Source organism: Carassius gibelio, chromosome B7 (assembly GCF_023724105.1).
Source record: "Carassius gibelio isolate Cgi1373 ecotype wild population from Czech Republic chromosome B7, carGib1.2-hapl.c, whole genome shotgun sequence".
Taxonomy (NCBI): domain Eukaryota; kingdom Metazoa; phylum Chordata; class Actinopteri; order Cypriniformes; family Cyprinidae; genus Carassius; species Carassius gibelio.
Window position 1 is genome coordinate 15,047,746 of NC_068402.1, and position 16,305 is coordinate 15,064,050.

At 39.4% G+C, this 16,305-nt stretch overlaps 1 protein-coding gene across 5 annotated transcripts in view; it reads left to right on the forward strand.

The window, feature by feature from the left end:
- The window catches only part of mettl15 (methyltransferase like 15), a 64,072-nt gene that overhangs the window by 1,039 nt on the left and 46,728 nt on the right, over positions 1–16,305 (forward strand). For all 5 annotated transcript variants that reach the window (XM_052560767.1, XM_052560765.1, XM_052560766.1 and 2 more), the window contains one exon: positions 21–285. In XM_052560767.1, the coding sequence (XP_052416727.1) occupies positions 28–285 (258 nt within the window). In that variant the 5' untranslated portion in view covers positions 21–27. The remainder of the gene's footprint in view (positions 1–20; positions 286–16,305) is intronic.

The window sequence follows — 16,305 nt, forward strand, 5'->3', positions numbered from 1 at the left end:
ATGTTCTCTACTCTGTGCAGAGCCCAGATGCCTCTATATTGTAGTCGTTTCATGGTTGCACCCTGCACACGGACCTTGGGAGTTGTTCCTGACCACAGCTCCAGAGTGTTCAGGCGATGCTGGAGAAAGCTGTGGCATCCAGTTAGGCTCTATACTGGCTCAGTGACTTCAAGCCCTGATTCTGAGTTCAGAAATTCAGAGATGTTGACCCAAAGTGGGAAACCCTTTCACACGCCGGTCATGGTGAAGGAAGTGTTAAAGTTTCTGGACATCAAACCAGGGCAGGTCAGTTAGTCCTTCATCCTTCAGAGTTAAAAAGGTTTTTTTTTTACTTTCTTTTTTTCACTATTACATGTGTATCTAGCTGTTTGTGAGACGACATTTGTGTTATGTGATACTTATATGGCCTGTGATTGTAGAAACTGAAGCACAAATTAACTGAAGTTTAAAGTGTTAGTTCACCCAAATATTAAAAGTATGTCATTAATGACTCACCCTCATGTCGTTCCAAACCCGTGAGACCTCCGTTTATCTTTGGAACACAGTTTAAGATATTTTAGATTTAGTCAGAGAGCTTTCTGACCATCCATTGAAACTGTATGTACAGTATACTGTCCATGTCCAGAAAGGTAAGAAAAACATCATCAAATTAGTCCATGTGACATCAGAGGGTCAGTTAAAATTTGTTGAAGCATCGAAAATAGATTTTGGTCCAAAAATAACAAAAATTACGACTTTATTTCGCATTGTCTTCTCTTCCGGATCCGGATCTGCAGCTCCACTGCAGTGTTGTGAACATGCTCACAACCGACCTGGAAGAGAAGACAATGCTGAATAAAGTCGTAAGTTTAGTTATTTTTGGACCAAAATGTATTTTCAATGCATCAACAAATTCTAACTGACCCTCTGATGTCACATGGACTACTTTGATGATGTTTTTCTTACCTTTCTGGACATGGACAGTATACCGTACATACATTTTCAATGGAGGTTCAGAAAGCTCTCAAACTAAATCTAAAATATCTTAAACTGTGTTCAGAAGATGAACGGAGGTTTTATGGGTTTGGAACGACATGAGGGTGAGTCATTAATTACATAATTTTAATATCTGTGTGAACCAACCCTTTAAGTTCTGTGTTTTTAAACAGAAGTGGAGATGCGAACGCACACACATTGTGTGTTTATTGTTGGTTTAAGGCAGTATTGACCTTTTGTAGCTGTTGTGATTTCTGTTTTGAAGACCTACATTGTTAGACAAATTTGCAAAACTGTACATTTAGCAGTACAACAAAATGCATTATCTAGCATTAAAAGATGCATATTAGTGTTTTAGAGTAGTAATATGTATCCTTAAGTACTACTGTGAACTTTTTAAGAGTAAATAAAGTACAAAGAGAGTACACAATCAGTCAAAAGTTTGAAATAATTCAGATTTTTTTGCCCCCCAAAGAACGCTCTTATACTGACCAAGGTAGCATTAATTTGCTTAAAAATACAGTAAAAACAGTAATATTGTAAAATTCTATTAAAATTTTTAATTACTTTCTCTCTATATAAATATATGTTTAATTAGAATATTTGATTGATTTCTGAAGGATCATGTGACATTGAAGATTGGAGTAATGGCTGCTAAAAATGCAGCTTTGCATCACAGGAATTAACTACATTTTAAAATAGATTCAAATAGAAAAGAGTTATTTTAAATAATAAACACAATTTTTTTATAAGTAATTTTACATAATTTTCCTTTATTGTAATTTTAATCAAATATTTGCAGCCTTGGTGAGCAGAAGAGACTTTCAAAACCTTCTGTAACTTTTTAAAAATTATTCCAACCTCTGACCAGTAGTGTATGTTTAGTTAAGTCTGGTCTCATGCGATAAGATTGTGAAATGTTAAATGCATAAATGAATATCCGATCTAATACAAAATATTGGTTTATTCAACCTCTACCAAATATAATTTTTTGACTGTTAGTGTCATCAGAAATCATGTGATTCATGACACGTTTAGATAGAAGAAAATAATGGAGAAGACCATAACGTGCATCCTTTTTTTTACTCCTACATGGGGTGTAACATTGAACTTTTCTGTTTGTGTATTTGTGTATGTATGTGGGAAAACCTGGAGGCGGAATGTTGACTTGTCATCGCCTCTGTTAACCACATGCCGTCTTGACAAGAAAAAAAAAAGTTGCTTGTCACCAAAACTTTTAGGACTCCCGATTTGTCAACTGTCCCCTCTTGGGAAGGGTAGGGAAGTTAGCAGTGTGCTCACAGACCTTGGCGTACTCTAACGTGCTAGCAGGCCAGATGGGCGTGAGTCAAAGGGCCTTCTGCTCTAGTGGGCAGCTTGAGATGGGCATTGCTGGGTCCTATAGCTCAAGGCATTGCTCATGCAGGTGGGGGCTCTGGGTCAGTGACTGAGTCAGCGATGGCACCACTGTTGGGCTGTTGGCAGAACGTGGGGCACCACAGTACAACACCAGTCCTGAGTAAGGTTTGCACCTCTTAACTTCACTGTCCGCCCATGGGCCAACTGGTGTAGAGAGAGCCTGCCAAAGGCCTGCGTTTAACCAAATAATCAAATTAAAAATAATCAGTCCGTCTGTGCTTCAACAAGGAATGTATCTCACAGATGTGTATGCAACAGGCTTGTGCGTCATTTCAGAATTGAACTGAGAAAGCATTTTGAATTCCAGTTTTTTTCCTAAATTTGAATTGAAGTTTAAGGGTGCGATGGTAACATTTTACATTAAGGGCTATTCGTAAACATTAGTGATTGCAATAGCTATCCTGAGCTAGCAATGAACAACCTTTTCTACACTTTGTAATAATCTTGGTTAATTTTATCATCTCATGAATATGACGTAGAATATAACAAATATCATCTACCCTTGCACACATGACAGTTAGTGGAAGTGTAAGAAAAGTAGTTATTCAGTTTTAAATATGTATTCCTGAGCTAGCAATGAACAACCTTTTCTACACTTTGTAATAATCTTGGTTAATTTTATCATCTCATGAATATGACGTAGAATATAACAAATATCATCTACCCTTGCACACATGACAGTTAGTGTAAGTGTAAGAAAAGTAGTTATTCAGTTTTAAATATGTATTTAACCCCCCCCCCCCCACCCCCCCCCCCCCCCTACGAAACTATAGCCGCATTTCCACCGAAATTTCCCAGAACATTTGTACCAGGAACTTTTTTACCCCCAGACCTGTTGCTTTCTGCGTTTCCACCGCGGTGTAAAGTTCCGGGAAGATTAGGCAAATAGACTGGTGACGTAGGTCTGCGCGTGTTTCTCAATACAAAGTACGCTGATTTTGGATGTGCATCCTCGGTAGTTAAGACTTTGTGCATTCGACTCGGGAGTGTGATGTCCGCAACGATGCGAACCCGGTAATTCTGCAAACAGCAGCGTACTTGATAACTTCAGTCAGCTGACCATGGCTACTGCAATTTTCCTCTCTGTATATTTACAATTAAACGAAATAGGATATCAAATACCACTGCCTCCTTTCGTTTTCATTTAAACATAATAACAGCTGCTGAAATGTACTTAGTTTAGGGATATGTGTATATACAGTCATTACAATGAAACAAAATATTATATAAATTTGCCTTTTTTATTTATTTTAACATATAGATAAATTGAATACAGACCAAAGATAACCTGTTAGATTTACCCAAAATGAATTATATTTTATGTTTAACAACTAAAGAGACATCAAAGCAAGTGGCACATATCAGAAGGTCTAGCCGAGGTGAGGCTGCTTCTCGGTGGATACATAAGCACTGAGCTCCCTCTGATCGCGTGGAGTTCACCGTCTCCGAGATCGGCAAAGCATTTTTAAATATACTCTGTCTTTATAAATAAACCGCAGATTTGAGTTTTAAACAACTACATTCTTGCCTGAAATACTTTTAAAATTACATTTCATGACACAATAACAGTAATATTTTGAAAATGATCCAAATAAATGGTGGTTGAACTCAACCAATGCTGCGTGAACTCAACCAATCAGGATGTTTAGCGCCCAAGTCCTGCCCCCGAAAGTTCCGGAACTTTGAAAAAGTACCACCTCGCCAGCAGTGACTTTCTGAGGGGCATTTTTTTTACCCGGAACTTTATTTAGTTTCTGATTCCTGCGGTGGAAACACACCGAGTACCAGGCCAAAGTCCATTGTTCCTGGGTAAAGTTCCTGTTGTGGAAACGCGGCATATGTGAGGCAAGTTTTATTATGGATGTACATGCTTTATTTGACAACTTTCGGACTGTGGAACAAAAACATCTACCTACCCCCATTCTAAAGCTTGGAAGGGCATCAAAATCTTTTTATATAACTCTGATTGGATTCGTCTGAAAGAAAGTCATATACACTTAGGTTTCTTTGAGGGTGAGTAAAACATGGGCTTATTTTCAATTTTCTGTGAACTAACCCTTTAATATGTGTATAAATTAATTAAGGTTAATTAAGAAATTATAAGTATTGATGATTGTTAGTTCATAGTGCTTAATGCATGTTAACAAATTTAAACTTATTTTAAAGTGTTTTTCGAACCTTCTAAACTTTTAATTTGAACCTAATTTTCCACACTTTTTTTTTTTATTCAGTAAATTTCTCCTTCTGGGATGGCATTCCAATTTAAGTTCCATTTAATTGTGGCCACATGAATTCAGATTCATACGCATGAGTTGAAAGGGAATCAGTTCTTTAAATTCAGGATTTTGCCAACCCTAGTATGTTAACTGGTTTGTTGGCAAAATAGCTTCTAGTAAAATTTCTTCTCCCAGAGAATGGGGAAAAAGGATATCAAAACATTCTTCTTAAATAAATTTGTTTTAAAATGTAATTACACACAGTTTATACACAAGCACTTTCTTATTATAAATCTATTGGTGAGTAAAAGTAATCTCATATGAACGAGCTGTGTTCAACCAAGTCTCTGCATTTCTCATACAGAACAACCTTCTTGACAGCAACCAATCTGGCTTCAGAAGTGGACATTCAACTGAGACTGCCTTGCTCTCAGTTGTTGAAGCCCTAAGACTGCAAGAGCGGAATCCAAATCTTCAGTACTTATACTGCTTGATCTGTCCACTGTTTTTGACACTGTTAACCACCAGATCCTCCTATCAACCCTACTGGTAAATTGCATCTCAGGAACCACAATTCTGTGGTTTGAGTCTTACCTATCAGATAGATCCTTCAAAGTATCTTGGAGAGGTGAGGTGTCCAAGTTACAACATCTAACTACTGGGGTGCCTCAGGGCTCAGTTCTTGGATCACTTCTCTTCTCCGTCTACATGGCATCATTAGGTTCTGTCATTCAGAAACATGGCTTTTCATACCACTGCTATGCTGATGACACTCAACTCTACCTTTCATTCCATCCTGATGATCTGACTGTAGCTACTCGCATCTCAGCTTGTCTAACAGACATTTCTTGATGGATGAAGTACCATCACCTTCAACTCAACCTTCCCAATACAGAACTGTTTGTGGTTCCAGCAAACCCATTGTTTCATCACAATTTCACCATCAAGTTAGGCACATCAACCATAACTCCTTCAAAAACAGCCAGAAGCTCTGCACCCATTTACTTTAATTTATTACTTCTGACTTATGTGCCCTCTAGAAGCTTGCGTTCTGCAAGTGAATGTCGCTTAATTATGCCATTCCAAAGAAGCACAAAGTCACTTTTAAAATAAATGTTACCTCCTGGTGGAATGGACCTGCCCAACTCAATCTGAGCAGCCGAGTCCTTAGCCATCTTTAAGAATCGGCTTAAAACCCATCTATTCCATCTTTATTTGACCCTCTAACTTTAGCACTCACTATTCTAATTCTATTCTTAAAAAATATATAAATAAAAAAACAACTACCTTACTATTCTTTTTGTTATCTATTTTCTTTTCATTTATTATACAATTATTTGGTTTTATATATATATATATATATATATATATATATATATATAATACACACACAGTACAGATGCCTTCAATTTTGAATAAATCCCCAACAGTGTCAACAAAGCACCCCCACAACATCACACCTCCTCCTCCATGCTTCACGGTGGGAACCAGGCATGTAGAGTTCATCCGTTCACCTTTTCTGCATCGCACAAAGACACGGTGGTTGAAACCAAAGATCTCAAATTTGGACTCATCAGACCAAAGCACAGATTTCCACTGGTCTAATGTCCATTCTTTGTGTTCTTTAGCCCAAACAAGTCTCTTCTGCTTGTTGCCTTTCTTTAGTAGTGGTTTCCTAGCAAATATTCTACCATGAAGGCCTGATTCACACAGTCTCCTCTTAACAGTTGTTCTAGAGATGTGTCTGCTGCTAGAACTCCATGTGCCATTGACCTGGTCTCTAATCTGAGCTGCTGTTAACCTGCGATTTCTGAGGCTGGTGACTCGGATGAACTTGGTCTTCCTTTCCTGGGGCATTCCGCATGTGAGCCAGTTTCTTTGTAGCGCTTGATTGTTTTTGTGACTGCACTTGGGGACACTTTCAAAGTTTTCCCAATTTTTCGGACTGACTGACCTTCATTTCTTAAAGTAATGATGGCCACTCGTTTTCCTGTACTTAGCTGCTTTTTTCTTGCCGTAATACAAATTCTATCAGTCTATTCAGAAGGACTATCAGCTGTTTATCCACCTGACTTCTGCACAACACAGCTGATGGTCCCAACCCCATTTATAAAGCAAGAAATCACACTTATTAAACCTGACAGGGCACACCTGTGAAGTGAAAACCATTTCAGATGACTACCTCTTGAAGATCATCAAGAAAATGCCAAGAGAGTGATCAAAGCAGTAATAAAAACATATATGTATTGACCTCTAACACTAGTTTTCTCTATTCTTTTTCTATTCTATCGGTTTTCTTTTTATTTATTGTATTATTTAAAAGCCCTTGCTACATGTACTGTGTTTAAGCTAACTGAGACTTGTAATAGAACTTGTATATCATTGCTCTCTTTGTTTTTTTTGATCGCCTCCATTGTCCTCATTTGTAAGTCGCTTTGGATAAAAGCTTCTGTTATATGTCTAAATGTATGTAATGTAAATGTTAATATGTGGAGAAATTATTTGGGTATTTTACATGCTGTGTCATGCTGATTTTAAGCAGAATTTCAAGATGTGCTTTTACTGTCATGACTTTGGCCTTCTAGTCAGATGTGCTTTATAGCTTGAGCCGTTTAGTATAAAAATCTAGAAAACAAGCAGGAAATTGGTAATTATTAGAAGAGCATGAACCAACTCTTTTCTTCCCCCATTGAACAATTTAACATCCTTTATTATTATACTGACAGACAGCGTAATAATAGCTGTTAGTTAAATGCTTACTGTGACTGCTCAGAGGGATCACTCTAATATTTTGATCTGCCATTGTATAGCAATCAACCCCACTGCTGAAGCTCTCATCCAACGAGGCAGGAGTGAGTATGAATGGAGCTCTTAGGCAATCAAAGAGTAAACGCTGCAATTACACCAAAGTGGGTAAATGTAGGCTTTCAGCCGGCTTCCACCTCCTACGCAGTTATCCAGGAATGGATAGCAGCACAGGTGAAGGGCTTTCACACGTCACCCCCCGGCATGGCAGCTGCAGGGTAGAGATTGCACTGACAATCCATCAAAATTGGTTCCGTAAGCGGGATTACCCTTGAATGCTCCCTGATGACAAATGGTCTGTGCTTTATTTATTTGACAACATTTTTCTTGTATACATCCGGTTAAGACAACATCACAGACACTTTTAAGGCTGCAAACTTTGTTTCTCTTTCTGCTTACAGGTGTCACCAACATGTGTTGTGGCCCACGCTAAGTTTCCTATTGCCATGGGAACTGTTGAAACAGTTGCAGGAAGGTTACCCATGTTTAGCTTACCACCCAGAGCCATTACAAAACCGTTTTTAGTGTTTCCCAGCCCTTTTTTGGGGATTTCAAGCATGAAACTGTACATGATTTCATTACTTTTCTGTAGAGTGTAAAAGTGACCACTGACTTTTTCTGCAGCCTTGTTTCTGTAGGTATTTTATTCCAGATCCTTCCAATTATTATTATTTTTTTCCATTCCATATTTTTTCCATTTTCTCCAGCAGGCATTCTCAATCAAATTTGTTAAGAGTCATTGAACCAAAACAACCAGCTCTTAGATCAAGTATAACTTTAAGACATTTGAATCAAAGCAAAAAATTACTTGAAAGTCAGAAAAAGACAAAGGTGTCGTGTGCTCATCATAAAATGTAAGTTAAATCACAAATCTTTTTGTATGGGGAAAAAGAAATGGGTTTGTTTTGTGCTCTTTTGAAATGTGAAGATAGATGTCACAACATAGATAATGAAGTGACTGGTGATTTCACATTCTCAGTTCATCAGTGTTTCATGAACCTGTTTTGTGTTTTACAGAAGCCTCCATTGACAGAGAGAGAAAGAGCAGAGGGAATCCTTTGTTAATTCTCTCTATTCTCTCTCATTCTGGCCTCTTTCACCTTCCACTCGTCCATAAATTACCCAAACTAGAGCAGCCTCATTAGCCACCAAATTAGCCTTGAAAAAATTACATTTGGTAAAATTAGATATTCTATTCACCTTGAATTGCAGATCCACTTTGCCAGCCGGGTAACCATTTTACACTAATTATCTTAGCCATCAGGATGGGATTGTAGCATTTGGCTAATTGAATAATGAGCAGTATGAATCCTACAGTTTGATTACAAGGGTGTAATGTGGAAGCCATTTGAGAATGACAATGGCAGTGGAGTAAAAGACGGGGAAGTGGAAATTACTATCTGTACGAGGGTAATAGACATTCCTGTCCACGTCAGACCTACAGCCGTGTGTAATACTCCAATGTATGTGACCTATCTGAACAGGTAGTGATACATGCCTTGCTCCCTTCTGTTTGGAAATTAGTTGAAAATTGGTTTAAACGTTTCGTTCAATTGGATTAGTTTTTCTGGCTGTACGTGTGTAGGGTGGGGGTATAGTTTGTGTTAAGTGAAAAATGAAGCGAGACTGATTTCATTTTACTTCATTTCATTTTCCGCCTTTTCTTCTCTGTCCCAATCTTCAGGTGCACATAGAGCTTAACTGAGTGTAACAGATTGATATGAGGAAGTTCACAGGTTCAGCGTTTTCATTCCTTGCCATTTCAGGCCAATCTTGAAACCAGATGTGACCCTTTAGTAATGATTCTCTTGCTGTCTCATAGTGTTAGTGCCAATTGGAAAGGCCAAAAGGCTTGTATACATGCGCTAACATAAATTTCTCACAGGCTTTTTATATACCATGCATGTGTTTATATATTGTCTTCTTGCTTCTCAGTTTTTGTTATGAATTTCATTAACGGGATTTAGTCACAGCTCATCATCTGAACATGGAAGTTTCAAAGGCATGCCTGTATAAGGATAAGGATAGAAGCTTGGCATTTCATAGCAAATATTAGAGTAAGGCATTACTTTTTAATTTACAAGAAAAGCCAGTTACATTTTCCCATTTATTGACTGACAAGTCTCCTGGCCCCATATTGGGAGAAATCGGAAATACAGAGGCGTTGCGCTGTGTGAACAGGATTTTACTGTAGTTCTAGAATAAATGTGAATGAGCATTAATTAGGGCTGGGCGAGATATCTAATGAAATGATCATGTGCACCTAGTCAGTTCATCTTGGATAATGAAAGCGATATTGCATAGCTTGTCAGTGATCTACAGCTCTGTCTATTAAATGCCTCTCCATTTAAAAGCAGGTGATGGCGATTTAGAGGTAATCACGGAACCGGATTTAATGACTAGGTGCGCATGATCATATCGTTAGATATATCGCCCAGCCCTAGCATTAATTCATTCCACTTAAAAAAAACATGCTCAGACATACAGAGCAATTATGTTGTCTGTGTGCATTAAACTGACTGAGGAAGTATTTTAACTTTAAACTTCACCTCGCCCCCTCAACCCCGACCGAGGAACATAATGGTGTTAGAATGTCCTGAGGTGATCTTATAAACAAAGAACTCATTCTTATTGACAGTTTGCAATGTGCATTTCCCTCCAGTTTCCTTGGTGAAGGGGCATACGTTATTGTCTATTACATTTATACATTGCGATATGGTGGGCCCAGTCTCAGATCTCACCAAAGGGCCTTTTTACTCTGTGACATCCACCCACGACCTAGCCAATCTCCTGTGATAGATTCCTCGGTACCGGCTTTCCCCTGGAGCCTGCCCACGAAGAATCGAAGCCAGCCGCTGCTTTATTCATGTCCTGTCTCATTTGGTGGCCCTGCTCTTAGCGCCTGGTTACACACATTTGCACGCCCACTCAGTAAAGACACACCCTGACAGGCAGTGATTTGTTTTGTTTAATTGCCCATCGAAATCCCCAACACCCCCGTTTTCTGGTCTTTACCGTCTTGTCCCCTCCCCGTGGAGAGTGTTTGATCCAGGCAGGTGGACCAGCGGGGATGGACACAGCCAGGCATTGGGGAATCCTCTGCTCTGGCTCAGGCTCAGTCACCAGGGAGGAGGGATTGCAGCCAAGGGAGATTAATGAGCTGTCAGTCTGGAGAATGGAGGAGGATTCAGGAACTGGACAAAGTAACCTTTCGGGCTGATTTGGGGTCAGTTGAACAGTTTGTCTTATGGTAATTGAGAATTGGATTGCGGTAATGGGGTGAACTCTAAGGCCTTTTCACACTAAGCGTGATACGAAAAAGTGAGGCAAATCACAGGCGAACGGTGCTTTCACATCGAACGCGAAATGATTGTTCGCCTTCTGCGAACTACTTTCACACCTGCACGCTAGGTTGCACCGACCAACAATGAATTTTCTCTCAAATATGTATCTCATAAATGGATTTAGCATCATCTGTTGCTCAGTATACAGCATTAAGTTAAGATAAACCAGGTTCTACACCAAAAACGAACTATCTATAATGCTTAAAAGAATAGGCTACGTCCTAAAATATATTTATAAGTACAATTAGCATCAAGCTACACTTGAAAATGAATGTAATTATTAATGTATTTGCTTACCCACTTTAAACCATCATTGAGTGCTTGTAATAACTTCCAATTGTGATCTATAGTTGATTTTGATTAATAAGCAGTCACATGCATTCTTTGTATGTTTAATAATGCTACAATGCTAATTAACATCCTTTACTGCTATAAAAATACAGTGAGCTGCATACAAAACATACAGAAAATATAGTCATAATCATGTCGATTTGCTTTCATATTTCATGAGTAGAAAAAGAGTGAACGTGCTCTGACTCATAACACTTGCGCATGTGGAAGCAAAAGGACGGTGCTCTACAGATCAGATAATTCAGTTGACAATTAATAGAAATATTATTCTGTATAAAGAACATGTGAGAATAAATCTGTTCTCAAATACCAATGATAAAAAAAACTCGGCATCCACTCTTTTCTTATCCGGGATACTCTTCTTCTGTGTTTGTTTACACTGGTTTTCGAAACAGTGCCACTCTTGCCATTTTGTGCAACAGCAGCTGCTCCAGTCACGCGATATAGCTTGAAACTTATTGGATGGCCCGTGTTTTCGCTTTGTGAAACCGAAAATATTCATCTGACTTTTCAGTGCATGAATGTTCAAAAATCTGTGTGGAATCTTCCATGGAAATAGATTGTTTTATTCCAGCACATCATCGCGTTCAATATTCGTTTTGCTTAAACGCACTCTATCGCACTCAAGGCCTTAACAATTGCATGAAACACGGGGACCTGCAATGAGTGACAAGATGCACATCATGGCCGCACCTTGGTTTCTCCTCTTTCACTGAGGTAGAATATCACCTGCTGTCATTTGTGTGGATATCTTTTGTTCACACCACCGACATGAACACTTTTTAAAATCTTTTTTTTTTAAAAGCATTTCGACAGGTTGCACCAAAATATAAAGAGATAGTTCAGCCAGTCTTTCACCTTCATTTTTTTCCAAAAATGACTTTCTTTGTTCTGTGGAGTGCAAAAGATATTTTGAAGAATCCGTAAAAGTTAAAATGGTCCAATACAACCCTGGACCCTATTGACTTTCATTGTGTAGATGTTCACACAAGTTTGAAATGGCACAAGGGTGAGTAAAGGATGACAGAATTTTCATAATGGCTGTACTATCCCTTTAATACTTGGTGTAAAATAATAATGAATGCCATGGCCAGCCATGAAAGACCTGATGATGGCAATCAGCGATGTTGACGCTGTGGTATTTATCAACAAGCCATGACGTCAGCGCATTGACAGGGCCAGTTGGACAGGCGGCGGGCCTCCATAAAATTTCATGTAATGTTACACTCGCACCGGTCATGCATGGCAAATAGGTCCGTGCTCTTAGGTAAGGTGCAGACGGCGTTCTCCTGGTCGACATGTTGTGCTGGGGATATTTCTGGTTTGTCCTGGCAAGCCGCTGTCTTCTCCCTCAGCCTGTGGCAGTATTTTTTCGAGGAGTGTGGCCCACTGAAAGATGAGGCTAGTGAATAATTGATCTCTGTAATTAAACACTCCGGCAAGGGATGGCAGAGCTGATTGACGGCCAGATATTAAGCCCAAGCCTCGTAAGGTTGCAAGTTTAGTCTGGGGTTATCAGTGGCCATGAGCAAAGTCTCTCTCTGTCTGTCTCTCACTCTCCCTGACTTCTCAGTACTCTCATGAATAGACAATTGGGCTGTGGTGGTGGGGGCGCGGCATGAAAGAGAGTCCGTGACATCATTAGCCAAATGTATCATGGCTGTACCAGGTGGCTAAGCTGACACAGAGGGGACAGCCTCTTAGTGGGAGCTCAGCTGAGGACCTCAAGCGTTCTGCGTCACCAAGGCAACACACCCGTTGAACCCCCCACCCACCCCCCGGGGCGATGCTGGCCACTTTGTGGTGCTTCCTGTTTGGATCTCTTTTAAGAAATGCAGGGTGCTTCTCAAATGGAAGACTGCTTCCTTGCTAGTTCAGTCCTTCAGAGTCTAGTAGGATAGAGTCTAGTAGAGACAGTCTAGTAAGTGCACGTGGCTACATCACATATGTTCCCACCCTCACCGCCACGGCACAAAAACATTAATAAAACGTAGTTTTGGAAAAATACTTTGTATTACAAATCTTTCTATTATTTTGCTTTCTATTAATGCAGTACAGTGAAACACAGTCGTCTAGTCTCCCTGTGACAAATATTATTGTCAGTTTAGCGTTAAGTAATTTACACCTAATCAAAAGATAACATCTTTCCTTTTATGCCCGAAAACATTATATTTGTCTTACATTTCATAATAAATTTAGACAAGCTCAGTACTGACTCATTTTTCATCAGTTTATTTTCATGAAATAGAATGGGTACAAGGATTGTGGGTGATTGAAGGTCGTGGAGGATACATCCTATGCATCCTTCAAATTCAGAAAGGTCATGAAGGATGTGAAACGAAGGCTGCCTTCCAAGGATCCTTCCGATTGAGAGAGCCTTCAGCAACGTTTGATGATGATATGCAGCCTTCATAGGAAGCAGCCTTCCATTTGAGAAGCACCCGCACTGTTCTGATCCACTACAGGAAACGCAACCTCTACAGCAGCCCTTGAACTTTGATTTGCATGTTATTTGTGATTTTTCTGTCTTTTTTTTTTTTTTTTTTCTTGCTTCAGGGACACGGGGGGAAAAAAACTGTAAATATTGCGGCGTATTAGTCACAGTGCAGAGTGTCACTCTGCAGCTCTGTAGGTGAAGCGAAACACCCACTTCTTTGATGGTAAATAACTCCAACAACGAAGTGAAGGATAATTACACTAATGATGCAAGTAGCTCCTCGTGGGAGATTAAAAAAAAAAAAAAAAAAAGCCTGAAGTTGAAGAATGGTTTCTGGAAACTCACACCTGAATGCTCGCTTTAAAAACTCATATTTAAGTATGCGGTCTCCATCAAACAATATTGCTGAAATGTGGGGAAAAATAAATAAAGTGAAGCCTCTCCAAGACACGGGAGTTATTACTGAGGGTTTTATTACAATATTTACATTTGCGCCTACCGGGTGAGCGTGGGCTTGCTAATCAGATGTATGCCCCCTGGACAGCTGGATAGAGCGATGACTCATCACCGCAACATGGCCTTGATTGGGGTTTGCATGAAAGCTCAGAAACTGAAGGCATGCCATTATTTGAATTATGATTCTCCATAATTTATTGCACCGGATTTTCATACAGAAGCCTGGCCACTGACGTGTCGGGATGTCAAGCGTCACGATCGCATTAAATGCAGGTGCGCTAATAGGGGCTCTGGGGTTAAGGGCAACTCGGGATGATGTTTGACGACGCAGATATCTTTGTAAACACCTTCACAGATGCCATTGAGAATGAGGCTCCGAGAATAAATTCATGTTTGTTATCCTCCATCCCACCGTCTCGCGGTTTTGATGTCAAACTTTACCGTAAACTGAGATTTTGAGTTGAGGCTTCAGCAACAGCCGCTGCTGTTTTCTGCTGCTGAGCTCATGCTGAACTTAGAACAAAAGCTCATTATGGATGCCAATCGGAATATTTTACACCCAAATTAAAAGCCCAAACTGACTAAAACTATATGCAAGTTAGACCGCAATGCCTTCAGTGCAGGATGCCTGCCGAGCCTCTTGCTGATCCTCAGTGTTTTTTTAGCACCATCGATCCCATGCTGGGGAGCCAGGTGTCAATAGGCATGATGGTTTGTGTCCAGGGCCGGAAGCACAATCACTTCACAGAAGGTCAGATGGCCTATACCTTTTTTTTTCTTTTTTTTTTTATAGACGTCCTCTCACTCTCTTCATTTTTAATCACTGGTATATCTCATTTAGCAGACACTTCTTCGCCTGAAGGGAGGGGAGACAAGGAGAAAGGGAAAAAAACAAAAAAGTTTTTGTGCTTTATGAGTCAGCTTCCTGACACAGAGCCTTCCTGCCCAGCCGTGGCCTAGACTAACTAATTGAAAGCTGTTTCTGATTTAATTAAAGTGCTGTCTCTGGCCTGATGCATCTGACTGATGGACATAGTTCGCTACTTTGTATGGGTCACAGCTAAACATGTAGGTCTGTATGTGTTGATGTCCTTGTGAGTCACAGACTAGGTATGTGATGGGCTCCTGCTGATTCTTGAATGGATGGATGCAATAGTGATGAGGGCCCATTCTGGTTTAACGAGTGACAGGAATTGTAATGTATGGTGCTTCATTTTGCTGTTGTGAAGCAGGTGTCTTGGTTGGTTATGGTTTGTTTTGAGAAGTGTAGATGCCTTGAGGCCAGAGCCGTGAACCAGGGCCTTAAGCAAAACCCTCCAACTAAAACAGGATGTTTTTGGAATGATTGAATTTGCATCAACAAATAATAATGATATAATGCCATTCTAATTATATGCAATCACAAAAATGAACATTCTTTATATCCTATCTTTGTTTTGTTTTTCTCTTGGGTGTTGCAACATCTAGTGATACAACTGTTGTCTATTTCTTCTTTTTAGATTTTAGATTTTTTTTAAATAAAATATTAAGAAGTCAAAAGGTTCTGGTGGACTGTGAAATGTGTAAACTCTAACATACCCGTGTTGTTTGTATAGTCAACTACATGTACATACATATCTGTTACACAGTCTGACAAGTATATACACACCCAGACCAGGCACGTGTATGCATTTTTCAGTGAAAAGACACTGGTTATATATTATAAGTGAGGGGTGTTTGAGTTACAGCGGGCATGGGGCTCTCATCTGCTTTTCCTGAAATGGAAGCGATCGGAGACACTGATAGAAGCTCAGGGGTCAGGTGGGCTGTATGCATTACCCTGTGCAGTGCTGGGTTTCACCTGATGGACCTCACCTGGGGAAAAATAGACAAGAAAAAAGAAAATGACGCACACCTTTGGTACAGCCAATCAGGAGTGTTGATCTATTAATGTGCCACAAAGCAACAAAAAAGAAATATTTGAAAAATTTGTGATGCACAAACATTCATGCCATATTGATTATTTGACCTTTTTTTCGGGGTATATATCAGCTGATATTGTACAGGTGCATCTGAATGAGTTAGAATGTCATGGAAAAGTTCATTTATTTCAGTAATTCAACTCAAATTGTGAAACTTGTGTATTAAATCAATTAAATGCACACAGACTGAAGTAGTTTTTGTTTTGAGTTAATTGTGATGATTTTGGCTCACATTTAACAAAAACCCACCAATTCACGATCTCAACAAATTAGCATTACTACATTAATCTGAACCTCAAAATAAATTTAAATTTTTATACTGTACTTTTATTATGTTGTAA